This window comes from Drosophila albomicans, chromosome 3 (genome assembly GCF_009650485.2).
Source record: "Drosophila albomicans strain 15112-1751.03 chromosome 3, ASM965048v2, whole genome shotgun sequence".
NCBI lineage: Eukaryota > Metazoa > Arthropoda > Insecta > Diptera > Drosophilidae > Drosophila > Drosophila albomicans.
Window position 1 is genome coordinate 17,291,870 of NC_047629.2, and position 15,459 is coordinate 17,307,328.

The following is a 15,459-nucleotide window of genomic DNA, read 5'->3' on the forward strand; positions in this document are numbered from 1 at the left end:
GTTACCCGAGTTCTTTGCCGCAGTCGCTGGCGTCGCCACAGCAGCAGCAACACCAACAGCAGCCGCAACAAAAGAAGTGGATGTCATTTCAGTGTGCTGTGTGTGGATGCCAAGAGAGCGAAAAGCGAAGAGTTAAGAATGGGCAAGAGTGAGAGCCAGAATCAATGATAAGCCAAGCTGAGTCGAACCTCTAATTAGCTAATGCTCTTTTGATTATGTTATTCGATTTGATGTCCACAAACAAACGCGCACACACACACACTTGCGGAGAAAAAGGTTAAGTTTCGGTTTTAGTTGCCTGCAACGGAAGTTGCATCATTAGAAATTCAATGCATGCATCGTGTGGCTCACCTGTTGCCTGCCACAATTCCAGCACTCAGCTGGTGTTCTTACCAAATGATGTGATGCGTGCTGTGTTGTGCACATTTCTCTCGCTTTTTAATGTATTTATTTATTTTCTCTTTTCGTTTTCCCTAGCGCACGTTTTTTATCTGCTTGTTTGTTTTTTTCTTCTGTACAAATATTTAATTTGAATCTGCCGCATTTTATCATGTAAAAGGTGCTCGAGTAGTGCTGCCAACTCGCTTCGAAAACTGAAATGTCTCGGCTAGCGTGGTTTTGGTTTGCGCTTAAAAGTATGCAACGATTATTATACAACGAATTGCAGTTCGTGTCTTAAGTCATTCGTTAGTATAAATTTGAAATGAGTATAAGAAATGAAAAATTAATAATACAAACATCCAAAAAATTAGATTAATTATTAAAACTTTGTATAATTATTTTTTAATACATTTTTATTTTTATTTTTTGTTAATTATTAATTACAATTAGCAATAAAATTAGGTGTAAATTCATGAAATTTTATAATCGATTCGTTTGTAATAAATATGTTTATGATTAGTGTTAACTGTTGCATGTCTACGCACAAGTTACACAAAAGTGGTGAACGAAATATAATAATATTAATAATAATAGAAATAAATAGAAGGTGCGCGCAGCTAAGAGAGCGCAACTTTGGGAGCTTATACTTAAACACTAGCAACCCCGAGTCGTAGAGGAATCACATGGCCAGGCAACGGTGATGCAGATGCACGTACGCACAATAACAGCGCAATTACTCGAGTGTGTGTGACTGCAGTCGTCCAATTCGATTACTTAATGACAGCCAGCCAATGAGAGACTGTTATAATCGATTCAATTCGATTCTACGCATTGTTGTCATTGGCCATAACCTTGTTGATCCACGGCACAAAGTGCTGTATATTCGTATAGACGCCCGGCAGATGCTCCCGACCACAACCAATGCCCCACGACACGAGGCCAATGAGCGTCTTGCGGCCATCCATGGTTAACGTGAGCGGCCCACCGCTATCGCCTTGACAGGAATCGCGACCGCCTTCCTTATACCCAGCACAAAGGAACACCTGGAAGGAAGTACACATAAGTTAGCTAATGAAAAGAGCTTTGAAAACTTCGACACTCACATCGTGTATGGCTTCGCGTCGGCCAGCTGCGCGGAACCAGCGCTGGCAGCGATCGTTGGAGATGACTTCCACATCGACTTCTTGCAGCACAGAGGGCACAGTGCTTTGTCCATGTCGCGTGCGTCCCCAGCCCGCCACTGTGGCCATTTTGCCGGTCAATTTTGTGGTAGGCGGTGGCAAACAGACAGGAATGATGTGCTGTTTATAGACAACATTCCGATCCAGACGTATCAGCGCCACATCGTTCTTAAAGTCGGCGGGATTGTAGTGTGGATGTACTTCCTTGCGCTCAATGCCGTATTCCTCGTGATTGAGACGCTCCTCTTGGCCTCGCACATCCCATTCTCCCAGACGTATCTTCATATTCGAGTTGGTTGTGCTGAAAATGCAAAAAACAGTTGAAGTAACTATTGATAGAGTCCCAAATAATTGTCACTTACGTGGCCACACAGTGGGCAGCTGTTACCACCCAGCGATTGGAGATCAGCGCTCCACCACAGCTGAGTTTGCGTGTGAGAAAACCACTTTTGATGAGTGCCACCTGCCAGGGATGCGAGCCAAAGCCCGTGGAGTGACCGCCAACAATGCGATTGGAACGTGAATAAACTTCGCCACAACCTGTGAAAAGTTAAAGTAGATAGTAAGTATTTGTACAAATTTTATATCATATGAAACTAAAGTCAAGGTGAGAGCAAGAGCGGATAGTGCAGAATACTTTATAACTAGGTGAGTGAGAGTAGTGTTCTTGTTGTTGTTGATTTTTTGTGGTGCATACAAAGGAAAACTTGCATTAGTGCCAAGAAAGAGAAAGAAGTGTAACGAGAATATTGAGCAGTTGGTTTAGTACCCGGAACAGGTCGATAGCCGGCATCGTTGTAGCCACCGCCACTTTCGTACTCATCCACCGCTTCGCCGGCATTCAAATCGAGCACATTGCCCACCGCAAAAGGCTGAGCTTGTGGTTCGTGTGGCAGCGGTTTCTGCGGTTGCTGTGGACGTGTTATGTCACCGCCACCGCTGCTACTGTCGGGTGGTGCATCCACATCAAAGAAATTGTCCAGATGGTTCGTGATGCCCAAATGATTCACGTCATGCTGTTCCCAGCTGTTCAGACTCGTTGATCCGGGGCGATGTGCGGATGATGATGAACCGGAGGAGGAACCGGAACTAGAGCTGGGCTTATACGGATTGCTGCTGTAATGCGACGGACGCTTTGTGCTGTAGTAGGCGTGGTTGGGGTAGGCGGGACGTGTTGATGATGATGACGAGGCCGCCGAAAGGCCGTTATTGTTGTGCTGCGTCTGATGGTGTTGGAGTTGATGCTGATGATGCGCTGGCTTGTTGCCCGTTGGCGACAGATCGGGATATATGTCGTGTAAATGTATTATGTCACCTGTGTGTGTAAGAATCATGATGATGTTGCAGTTTTCCTCTATGCACAACCAGGTCTTGTTTTTTTATGGTGTTGTTGGTGAAGTGTCTCTGAGATCTTTCATTCATTTTTAACTAGGGTCAACTTTCGCCACAAAATCCGTCAGTTGCAAGTGAAAGACATCCGAGGCAAAAGTAATCATAATAAAAAGAAATAAACTGCGCCCCGGCAATTACTCGTACTGGGGGAACCCAGCACGACTTTATTATGTCACCGCGCGGAGCCAATGAAGTCGAAATTAAAGTCGCCACTAACCAAACCAAATGACTGACCAACTGTCCATGACAGAAACAAAGACACACTCACACGCACACATCAACACAAATGCGATAACAATTCGCACGTAATTCAAAAACAACAAAACCAAATTCACAGAACGACACAACTTGATTAACACTTTCTTGTATTAAGGAGATGGAGGAGATTTATTTGGAGCTTTTGGAATGTCGTAACTTTGGCGCTTGTGATTTTTCCCACATTTTGTGTGTGTGTGTGTATATGTGTGTGACGCCTCAAAACAAATAAATAAATAAAAATAATAAAATGAAGAAGTTGAAGTAGTCGAAATAAAACTCGTTGCAGGCAAAATTCAGAAAACAAAGCCACGAAAATTTCACTTTTCAAATGCAAAAACGTTCACCTTCGTTTATTTCCGCAACCGACAATAGCAGACTTTTTGGCCTTTTCATTGTCGCGTCTCTGTCTCTCGCTCGTTTTTACTTTAAGAAAATTTTACACTCGACTGGCACGCAAACCCCAAAAATAACAAAAACAAACACAGACACACAACAAATCAGAGTTCCCAGAAAGCGGCACACACTCACAGCATTTTCCCCCTTTTGAAGAAAGTGAAGAGACAGAACGCACGCTACTTCTTCCTCTTTACGAGCTTTAAGAAAATTGCTCCAAAAAATACAATGAACAAAAAAAAAAAAAAAAGAAACGTATAAAAATTAAACTGAATTTCGGCTCATTTTTAATGAGCATCAACAAAAATTTCCATCAAGAATTATTTATAACATGTTGTAATGCGTTTGTCTATTTTTTTTAGTTATTTGTTCGTAGTAGTTGCTGCGGCTGTGTAACATGCACATAAAAAAAAAGAGCCAAGCACAAGCCTAGAAAATTAAACAGAGCACAACAAAATGGCAGCAAGCTGCTTAGTAACTGTATTTTTTTATTTGGTTGTTTTTTTCTTTATGTGTACTAGGCTCAGAGTGTGGCATAATATCTGTTGTTATTGCTTTGCAACTAAGTGCAGAGATTACGATATAACGAATGCACTTGGTGGTAAAGCGTAAATAATTCAAAATCAAATTTTGATCAAGGAATGCGAAGTGCAAAATCGAAGAAAAAACTGCAGCAAACAGTAAAATATGAATGGCTCGTGAAGTTAATTGCTTCTTGGCAAGGCTAAGAGGAGAAGCCAATAAATTTGATACACAAATATTGTACGTATTATAAAACTAAAAAAAAAAAACAAACTTGATTTTAGTGTTGTTAGTAAATCAACAAAGTGAACAATATATTTTTTTTATTATAATTTTTACTATACTATATACAAATTTCTGGATTTCTGGATTTCAAATAGTTCTTCAATAAAATTTTAAATATTTCGTTTTTATAGACGCTACCCATAGGGTAGAAGGATATTATAACTTTGTGCCTCCAGCAAATGTATGTATCAGGAGGATGGAGGCAACTTCAACGCTTACATACTACGGGTCTTAGTTGCTTTAGCTGACAATCTGGTATATTTTGCACTCTATATCTTCATGTAGTACTATACCAAATATATTTTAAAGATTTTTGCGGTTGCTAATCTTGATATATTTTAAAATTAATGTCGCACTGTTTTGCTTTTATTCACAATGGGTAGAGAGTATCTCACTGTCGAGTACTTTTGACTAAATCTTTTGTACTTGTTTATCTCTATGATTGCCTTTACTAATAGATATATATTTGAATATTAACTTTAACTCGTTGACCGATAGTTAAGAGTTAATGGTGAGCAAAGCATTTAAGAAACGCGATCTACTTTTACGCTTGATTTAACTGTTCGAAAAGTGTTACCCCTGGTTAGAAAAAACGGAACTAAATATATATAAGTCTCTCACTAATAAATTAGTTGTTTAATATGGGTTACTAACTATAGTTACTTATGTAGTAAAATATGCTATTATCATTTAATTATGGAACCAAATTCTATATCAACAATAATGCACATTTTTATAACATACAATGTCGTTACTCTTTACTTTCAAATCATTTAGCTAAGTAAACTTTATTCAATTTGCAAGCTCAACAAATTGATATTGTCATCGACTTGATGACATAATGCACATAATGTCCATTGTAGTGCTAAAGTCTTTTTTTTTTGCTGTATTTTGCTTTGCTTTGCTTTGCACTCGAGTGCTCCCTGATCGACACGATTGATGGTCTACCATTGACACCTTTAAAGCGAGTGTCTGCATTGAATTTGGTAATGTCAGCGCAATGCATTTTGTGTGTTGTTGTTGTGCTTCTGCCTCGACAGCCCTGCGGCTGCCAATTGAGTGTATATGTGTAGATGTGTGTGTGTGTGTAGGCAAAGTCGAGCAATTTGTTGTCATTTTCGAAATGCGAACTAATTTATTGCGCTATTATGCGGCGAATTGCATAACTCGAAGCGCAGCAATTTGCAATTTGTTGCTCTGTAGTAAGACAAAGAGCAGCAAATGCTTTAAAACGTATTTTTGCAACTGGAGAAGGAACATGAATTGGATGGTCGGATGGGAAAAGCAGCTGGCGAAATGGCAAACGGCGCAGAGCAAAAAGCGGCGTTTAGAATGCGATTTTCTACTCACTTGTATTGTTGACCGGCGCCGCATGTGGACTCTCCTCGGCGTCGAGATCTTTGTCCACGCAACATGACCAGATCATGCCGCCGGAGCAGAGATCCAGCGGCTTTCCACCGCCCAAGACGCACGAGATGGACAGGCCGCATTCGAATTTGTGGCCACGGAAGCGGCACGATTGTGGTATCACTGCAAATAGGAAAATAATGGGGCATTAGTTGCACGCACACACACAAAATAAAAGAGAATAGAACACTGTTAGGGGAAAGGGGAATGGTGGGGCAGTTGTACTTCGGGATAGCATCTCCATGACGCTGTTCTCGCCATAGTAGCCGGTGCCGCTGCGACGCGACAGTGCGTCCAAGATGAGCATGTCATGCTCCTGTTGTGCGCTGGGATAGCCTAAGGCAGCGACGCTGTAGCCGGAGGGAGGCGTGAGGACGAAGCTTGTGGTAAGTGTGAGCCAAAGCCACAGCCAATTATCCTTTCTGTGGCACGACATGTTCAGCTCCTGAAGGAGCGCGAAGCGGCAACAACGACAATTGCGCGATGACTTTCACTTTCTTTCAACACTTGTCAATGCAGTTGCTTTTATTGCGGTTGCTGTTGCTGCTGTTGTTGTGGTCACTTTCTTTTTGCTTCACAATCCTTTTTGCAAAATTTCGTGATAAGGATTTCACTTTTATTTTCATTCAGCAGTGACTTTCTGAGTTACGCATGCGCAACGGATGGCAATTTTCACGGCACGCGGCGCACGAAAAGAAAATTAAAGTTGTAAATAACGGGGCTTTGTTTTTGTCTGTGGCTTTAGCGCATCGAGCAGCTCAAAACCAAAAAGGCAACCGCACGTCGGGAAATTCAACTCAGAACTAAGCCAAAGTTTTGTGTTTGCGCAGCGACGAAGCTGCCGAAGAGCATTGCTCGCATTTCGCCATTTCACTTGCTCAAGCCGAAGACGCGCGCGCTCGAGAGAAGACGCTAATGAAGAGAGTAAACGAGAGATAGAGAGTGCGAGAGAGAGAGAGACAGAGAGAGAAGGCAACAACGAGTTTTGTTGCAAACAACAAAGCTTGGCAACATGTTGCCAAGTCTATGATTGGGATTTGCCTTTTTTGTTTTGCTTTTATTGGTCAAGGTTTCTTTTAGCTGGCCAGCGCTCTATTACGAGTACGAGTGCGTGTACTCGTTCAAGTGTTTGAGTGTGAGTGAGTGCTGTGTATTCGATCACAAAATAATCTATAATCTATATATAACATGGCTGTTGTTTAACACTTTCGAATGTCGCCTGCAATTGTCGTTAATTGCAGTTGATTTTCCTGCTCCCGAGTAGTTTTTAAGTGTCGCTTTGCAGAGAGACTTTTGCTTTTTGTTTTTCTATACCCTGTTTTTCTATTGCGGATTTTCTATATTACATGGCAGCGTGGCGGCAATGCATGCCATTGAACTTGTGCTGCAATTTGCACAGTCATTTTTTCTTCTTTCAACTTTGCTGTGTAATATGCAGCTAGATTGGTAGATGATATTTCATATCTACTTTTTATTTTGATAATTATTTTAATGGACCATTCATAATGGACCATAACATGCGCTTTCATTCAGCGTCGCGGGGCGCAGAATGGGCTAGTCATATGTTAATGTCGCCTCTCTGTCGACAAAATAATTATTCAGCTTCAGTTTCCAACTTTAACTTTAAGCGTTTTGCGGGCTAATTGGTATTCGTGTTTTACTTTTTCGTGGCTCTTTTTTTTTGGAAAGTCCAATTAAAGCTGTACGCATTCATAATATGTCTGCTGTCTGCAGTCTGTTGGGTGACCCAAGAACCGAACACAACTTGTATCGTTTTCACACCCAGCCAATAACTTTCGCTATTAAATATTTATTTGATGGCGTAAATTTGTTATGTGTGAATCATGTGAACTTGACATCGAATCGAATGTTTCGCTCAAGGTTAACTAATATGTAAATTATGTAATTGTCGCATGTTGTCCATGTTTGCTGAGTCACGGCAGGCAAAACAAAAGACTTAGGCAACGAACTGCGAGGAAATAAAGGTAATCGAGTTGAGCACATTCCAGGATGATTCAGAATGACGAAAGGAAGTGAAGTGAAGACACTCAATTATTCAATTACTCGTAATTTAAGCAAAAGCAGATTACACAAGAAAGTCAAGCTTAAGGACAGAAGACTCAGGCAACGAACTTCTTAAGTATTCTCTCGGTTGAATCGAAAGACTTAGGCAACGAACTTTTAAGTGTGTACCTAATCGTTACGCTGTTTCTGGTGTGGAGTGTACTTACAATCGAGCTCATCAAAGAATTTGGCCTGCTTGGGCAAATCCTTGTCAATGGCCTGCTTCAGCTCTGGAGTAACCACTTCATTGTAGACAGAGTTGTAGCTGCTGTGCGCGGCGTCAACGAGACAGCGAGTCAGACACACGACAAGCAGCAGTAACAACATCAGTTGTGATGTTGGCAGCGTCAGCTGCCATGCAACTGAGCGCATTTTGCAATACTTTCGTTGTAGTTGTTGTTGTTGTTGTGGTTGATATAGTTGTTGTGCTTGTTGATATCGTAGCTGTTGCCGTTGTGCTCGTTATTGTTGCTGTTGTTGTTGTTGTTGCCTTGTTTGTCTGCGATTTTGTGCAATTTGTGTGTGTTTCACTTAATTCACGTAGCGGCGCGAGTTTTTGATTGAATAATCGCTCGTTTGCATAGCAGGCGGCGGTCGCGACTTAAAATTGAATTAAATAAAAATATACAAAAGCAAAATAAACAAAAGACGCAAACAATAACAATTTGCGTTAATATTTGGCAATAATTCACAGTGCATATTTCGCGGCCACTTTAATAATTTAACATTTTGCGTACTTCTTTATCGTTTCAGCCCCGTCACGCACTTTTTCTTTCACACAGCGAGCGAGTAAGTAAGTGAGTTGCAATGTTTAATATCGAATACCGAAACTGTTTTTGTTTCTTTTTCGGGGCTCTAGATGCGCGCGCGGACTTTGCGTTCGCGAACAGTTTGCGGTAACGTCAAAACACTTAATAAACAGTTGGCTGACAAATTCAAAATCAAAAAGCCATCAACACTGCTCACCAACAGACACAGCGATACACCAACACACACGCACAGACGCCGCAGAGACGTCGCAACGTTGACTATTGAGTAATACGCAAGCGCCCAAAGAGTGTGAAACAGAGTCGCCGACTGCGGTTGCTCCAGTGTATGTGTGTGTCGCTGTGTTTGTGTATGTGTGTGTGTGTGGAGAGTCACACTCGCATCGAAATCGAAAGTGAAAAGAAAAGGCAAGACGTGGCCTCAGAGCAGAGACGACGGCAACTTTTGTCGCTCACTTGGCAATTGCATGTCGCATGTTGCTTAGTTGTTGCTCTGCCAGTTGCTGTTGCTGTTTGTTGTTGTTGTTATTGCTGCCGCTGGCATGACTAATGTTTAATTTGGAGCTGCGCTCAGAGTCACACTTACAGCAAGTAGAAAAAAGAGGAAGTTAAGTTTTGCCACCAATTTGTGGGCTGCCAAGTAATTTTAGTCAAACAGTCACAAAAATCAACAACAATTGTACAAATTGCAACAGGAAAAACCTGCAGACATCCAGCGATAGAGTTGGAGACAGAGAGACAGAGCAGCAGCAGGGCAGCAGGCAGCGAAGCGAAAGCCAAACGCATACAACATCTTATTTCAAGTTGATCTCAAGCGTGAAAAATGAATAGCAACAATAAAGCAACGAATGCAACTGCAACATTGGCTCAATAATTGAATTGAACAAAGCCCAAATAATTGATTGCTGTTTTTGGGGGCGGAGTTAAAGTTGAGACTCGATTGGGTTCATGGAAAACTATTAGTTTGACACACTTGACGACAAAGCAATAATCAAGCAAAAACAAAAAAAAAAAAACAAAAATAAAAACAATGCTCAAATAAAACAAAACGTAACATAATTTAAGTACATTGGGCAATTGACAGATGACATTCGACGAGTGTTTGACTTGGCTCGTCTTAATGTGTTTAATGTACAAATTATTATTGTTGTTACTGTAGCCAACTGCACGGCGCTCGATGTTGGCTGAGCTGAAAGCAGTTGATTGTGGCATTTATGGCAGGCACACTAAATGGGAAATGGGCCAGCACAGCGAATGCCAAATGACATAACACAAAGGCAAATTTGTTGTACGTGTTGCAAAGTGCGTAATTCAATTCCAAATGCAACAGTTGAACACCAACCAGCTGGCGTTCAAGGTCGGTCACTCGCTCTCAAGACACCCACGCACACACCCCGAAACAAGGGACACAGTTACATTAACTACATAATAATATTTAATAAATCGAATAAATTGTTATTGCTTGTTATTGTTTGTGATTGCACATGGCCATTGCTTAATGCTACACGGCATAAACTAATGAGATTTGCTTGCCACACCCTGCGAACTGCTTCAATTTCTGTGCTACAGCTCATTGTGTTGCACGACATCCTCCACCCAGCGCAGACTCTTCTGCAGATTGTGATATATGCCCGGCTGATGGTCTACGCCACAGCCAAACCCGGCACTGGTGATGCCCACTAGCACGTAGCGTCCACGCTCCTTGATAATCAAAGGACCACCAGAGTCGCCTAGGAGGAAATGAAATAAAAAAAGGTATCAGTCGAGTGACCTTGACTAGTGCCGTATTATTCTTAAAATACATCAAATAATATACGGCAAAAATACTAAAATAAACCGACAATGTACCATAGAGATAAACATATACCGCCGTCACAAAGTTATAATGCCCTTCTACCCCATGGGTAGAAAAAAAAATGTTAAAATCCTTTAACACATAAAATAAAAATACCAATTAAAAAAAGCGAATCTTAGTTAGAAATTTTAATTTTGTATAATGACAATTAGCAATGGTTGTAGACCTTTATTTCAGTTATTATATGAAATTTAATTTTAAAATTGTTGGCGTTATTGTAAAATATATAATGTATACTATGTATAACTTAATAAAAGAAAATACTATGATTATAGAATAAATTTAAGAATTAGACAATAAAAAGACAATTAGCAGATATGTGGACTTGTATTTCAGTTTAATGAAATTATTTTTTATATTGTTGTGGTAAAGTCATTGTGAAGAATGTAGACTATGACATCTAATTCTTAACAGGATAACAATTTAATAAAAAAACAATGGACAAACAAAATTTGATTTTAAATTTTTAATTGAGTACTCCACAAAATTTCACAAATACATATATATTTTTTATTTCAATATATAAACCAATATAACGCTCAAGTCATCAAACTTTTAAATAGGCAGCTAATTATACCCGCTACCCATAGGGTAGAAGGGTATTATAACTTTGTGCCGGCAGGAAATGTATGTAACAGGTAGAAGGAGGCATCTCCGACACTATAAAGTATATATATTCTTGATCAGCGTCAACAGCCGAGACGATATAGCCATGTCCGTCTGTCCGTCTGTCCGTCCGTCCGTCTGTCCGTCTGTCCGTATGAACACCTAGATCTCAGAGACTATAAGAGATAGAGCTATAATTTTTTTTCGACAGCATTTTTTATGTTTGCACGCAGATCAAGTTTGTTTTAAATTTTTGCCACGCCCACTTCCGCCCCTGCAAATCAAAAAAATCGAATAACCAGCGTAATTTTAAAGCTAGAGTTACGAATTTTAGTATATACAGTAATAACTATAGTAGTTATGATCCCTGAAAATTTGGTTGCGATCAGACAAAAATTGTGGAAGTTATTAAAGAAATACTTTTGTATGGGCAAAAACGCCTACTTACTAGGGGTCTGAGTTGCTTTGGCCGACAATCTGGTATATTGTGCCGTCTATGGTATATTTTGAATGCGGTACTATATCGATATACCACATATACAATTTGGTATATTTTTAGTATTTTTTGCAGTATATTCGGTATATTTTGAGAATAATACCGCAAAATATATTGCTTTTATTCAAAATGGGTAGAGGGTATCTCACAGTCGAGTACATTCGACTGTAGCTTTCTTACTTGTTTTATGTTATTTCTGTCACGGTAAAAGCCTTAACAGAGCGCTGTTAATAAGCCACCTAAAAGTATGCAACACCTTTTATTTTTAACTCACCTAAGCAAGCGTCCATGTGACCATCAGAGTGACCGGCACAAAACATTTCCGACTTGATCTCCACATTGATCTGCTTGCTCTCATGCCAGCGTATGCAGTCCAAGGTGGCTGAGGACAGAATTATTTAAAATTTGAATTATTCCCATCACTTGTTACTTACAAATGATGGGCACACTGGCCACCTGCAGCATATTGGTGCCGGCATGACCCATGTGCGCCTCCGTCTTGCCCCAGCCGGCAATTAGACCCTTGCGGCCAATCAAACGAATCGGATATTGAGGCAGGCAAATGGGCAAAATGTGCTCACTAAAAGCCGTGGGACGTGCGAGCTTCAGAAGCGCCAGATCGTAGCGATCGGGCTGTGTGATGCGAAAGTTGAAGCGCGGATGTATGATCTTCTGCAGCACGCTGTGCTTCTCCACGGGCAGCGGTTCATGAATATGGCCCAGATTCTGTGTGTCCAGTTCACCCAAGTACACCGTGATATCATCCAGCTGCGCCTGTTGTATACAATGCGCCGCCGTCGCCACCATATTGGCCGAGATCAATACTCCGCCGCATTGATACTCCGCGATTCGTATGTGTGCCAGCCATGGATACTCGGCGAATTGGGCCGGCCGACCGCCAATGATGCGCTTCTGCAGCGTATTCTGTGCTGTGCGTGGCATGCCGCATTCGGGCTGCAATATCATCATCAAATTAAGATTAGTTCATACCATAATTCTGCCGCATAATTAATCACAGCATTGAGAGCACTCGCTCACACACACAAACATGCATTGAAAATGAGCTGTGGAAAACTCGTTTTTCCATTACAAATGTTTTCAATTGTCTGGTTGCCATTGTTGTCGCGGCTCACACGCTGTGCGATCGGTTAAAGTCGGCGCATTTGGAACTTAATGGGTTAGCACAGTTTTTAACTAAAAGTCTTCCCAAGCACCTAGACTCATATCTATGCAATTGGGCTTATTATTTCTTACACAATATCGGAAGGTTTTCGTGAGTTCTGTCGCTACCTTTTCAGATACATATATTCAGTGTGTTGATATATATATATAGAAAAATTATGTGTCCAATCTTATGCACAAGAAAATGAAACATGCTAAGATTAAGAACAAATTGTTGATTGATAATGATGATGATGACTGTAAAAATTTACCTCAGAAGCAAATTCTTAAATAAAAGTACAAATTCTACAATAATTCTAGATTGACTATTCCTAAAATTCTTGTATATATTCCCAATTTTTAAACGCAAAAATATTAACATTGCACTTAGAAAATCTTATATCAAGAAGGTTAATGTTTTACAACATAATTTTTGCCTTATTTAACATATTATATTATAAACAGGAACAAAAAATGCTTAATTCGAGAAAAATTCTTGAAAAGAAATTATGTCAAAATTGAACCCAAAAGTTATATTACTAAATCAAGATTCAAATGCCAAACGATTTCTAGATTAACCATTGCTAAGTTTCAAGTATGTATGTATGTACTCTTGATAATAATATACAATTTTAAATCAAAGTAAAGTTAATGTTTCAGAAAGTAAGTTTTGCTGTCTCCTTCTAGTTTTAGCCTATGACTTTGCAGCTGTTTTACTGACACTCAGTTTAGAATCTCTTTCAACTCCCATGAGAATACTAAACCTAAGCTCTCTCCACACTGCCATCATTCCCTTTTATACATCTTTCACTTCCCGTAAGAATACTACATCTCAGCTTTCTCGGTGATTTTCCTTTGATTTCAGCTACCTCAATACTGTTGTCTACTGTAATTACACAATCTAAAGTCCCAGCTGTCTCTTACCTTGACATTGTGCAGCTCGTTATCATCGCGTCGTCGCAGCATAATACGCTTGGGCAGACTGTTGAGGCTCATCTTGAGTTTGCTGTAGTCGACGAGATTATCGAGTGGCGATTGATGCTGATGTGGATGCTGATGCTGATGGGGTTCAGTGACGCAGCAGCTGAAGAGCCATTTGTTGCTGCCGCAGCCTTTGGCATGCTTGCCGCCTTGCAGCCAGCAGGAGAAGCTCAGTTTGCAAGGCCAAACGCCACTCTGATGCACACATTCCGCCGGCACGCCCAGCAATGTGTTGAGTATGCCTAACAAGAGAGGAGGAGGAATAGGAGATGTCGTTTAGCGTAAAGGCTGGTAGGGGAATTTGGATGCACAACTGGCTGCACTTACTGGCACTCATGGGCTCTAATTGGCAGAGCAACAGGCAGAGGCTGAGTAGCAGCAAATCACAATTTAATTTCCACCACATAGTCACTGTTCACTGGACGAGTAACGAGTCACGAGTCACTGTTTTGGAGTTTGCTTTTAACTCAAATTGCTGACAGTTAAATTTGAGTTTTGTTTTGCGTTTGTTGTTAATGTTGTTGTTATTGTTGTTGTCGCTGTTGTTGCTGTTAATGAAAGCATGACAATTTCTTATTCACTTTTATGTCGTCGCTTTGTTGTGTTGTTATTACAATCGTTGTTGTTATTTGGTTTTGGTGTTGGTGTCTTCTGCTTTTCCATTTCAAGTGTTGTTTCTACTTAGATTTCTTATGACTGCTGCTCCACTTTTACTGGTCGTTTTGTTATTGTTATTTTTAATGGAGTTGGATGATTCACTCACGGGAGACGGCAAAGCTAGCAGCAGCTTAGAATCAATTGTGTTGGCGATTGTGTCCTTGATACCTGACCACGCCAGGTTACCACAAAATGGGTCAGCAGCGCGATCAAAACACAGCCGAAGAGCTGTGCCAATTTAGCTGCAGTTGGCACAGTTTCGCAGCAGTTGCAATCGACGCAGCTAACTGAGTTTCACACACATTTTAAGCCGACGCAGGTGCCAATTGTGGCATGTCTTTAACAACACATAAGCTTTACTTTGAAATTTTTTTCTATTTGTAGCGGCAACAACAGCAGCGACAACCGCACGCGTCGCTGGCCAGAATCAAACTGGGCGCTGTGGCAAGTCTCAGTCACAGACTCAGCCGCAAGCTCAAGTCTGCAGTCTGCAGTCGACAAGCTGATCTTCTTCTCGCCATTAGCGAACGCTTCGCACCAACAGGTTGAATTGTTGTCGTTGTCGATGTTGAGGTTGTTGTTTTTGTTGTTGGTATTCGCATCTTGATGTTTGGGCGCGCGCTTGTTCTTTGTTCTTCGCTCTGTGTGTGAGATTCATCTGCTGCTGCTGCTGCCGCTGGCATATCTTGGGGGCTTCTTTGGCTAATTATTACGAAACGCAGGAAATGTTTGCCAAGTCAAGTTATAATTATTTGATGCGACATAATTGCAACAACCGCTGAGAGCTGAAAGCCGAGTCGAGCCGAGACGAGAGTTCTGAGCTGTCAGCCCGTCATTCATATTCACATTTGATGTCGGAAATGGGAGCAGTTCTGTTCCCTGTTCTTCTTCCATACCCTGTGCCCATAAAAAAATGGAGCAAGCAGAGCATGATACTGGAACACTATTCATTGAAATTCAATTTCAAATTTGAAATGATTTTTTTAAAATGTGACAATAAATATGAAATATTTGAATGAATTTAATTCTTTTAACATAACTTTGTTTTATTTT

General features: G+C 40.7%; 1 protein-coding gene across 1 annotated transcript; it reads right to left on the bottom strand.

Annotated features, from left to right (window-relative positions):
* Positions 1-821: 821 nt before the first annotated feature.
* LOC117566644 (uncharacterized) lies at positions 822-15,389 on the bottom strand. Its single transcript, XM_052005814.1, has 11 exons — positions 14,077-15,389; positions 13,693-13,991; positions 12,042-12,561; positions 11,882-11,989; positions 10,217-10,380; positions 6,045-6,306; positions 5,763-5,942; positions 2,332-2,877; positions 1,925-2,102; positions 1,485-1,863; positions 822-1,424 (listed from the first exon to the last, which is right to left on the bottom strand). Exons 1-11 carry the CDS (start codon positions 14,153-14,155, stop codon positions 1,206-1,208), a joined length of 2,934 nt encoding a protein of 977 aa, XP_051861774.1. The 5' UTR covers positions 14,156-15,389; the 3' UTR covers positions 822-1,205.
* Positions 15,390-15,459: the final 70 nt, after the last annotated feature.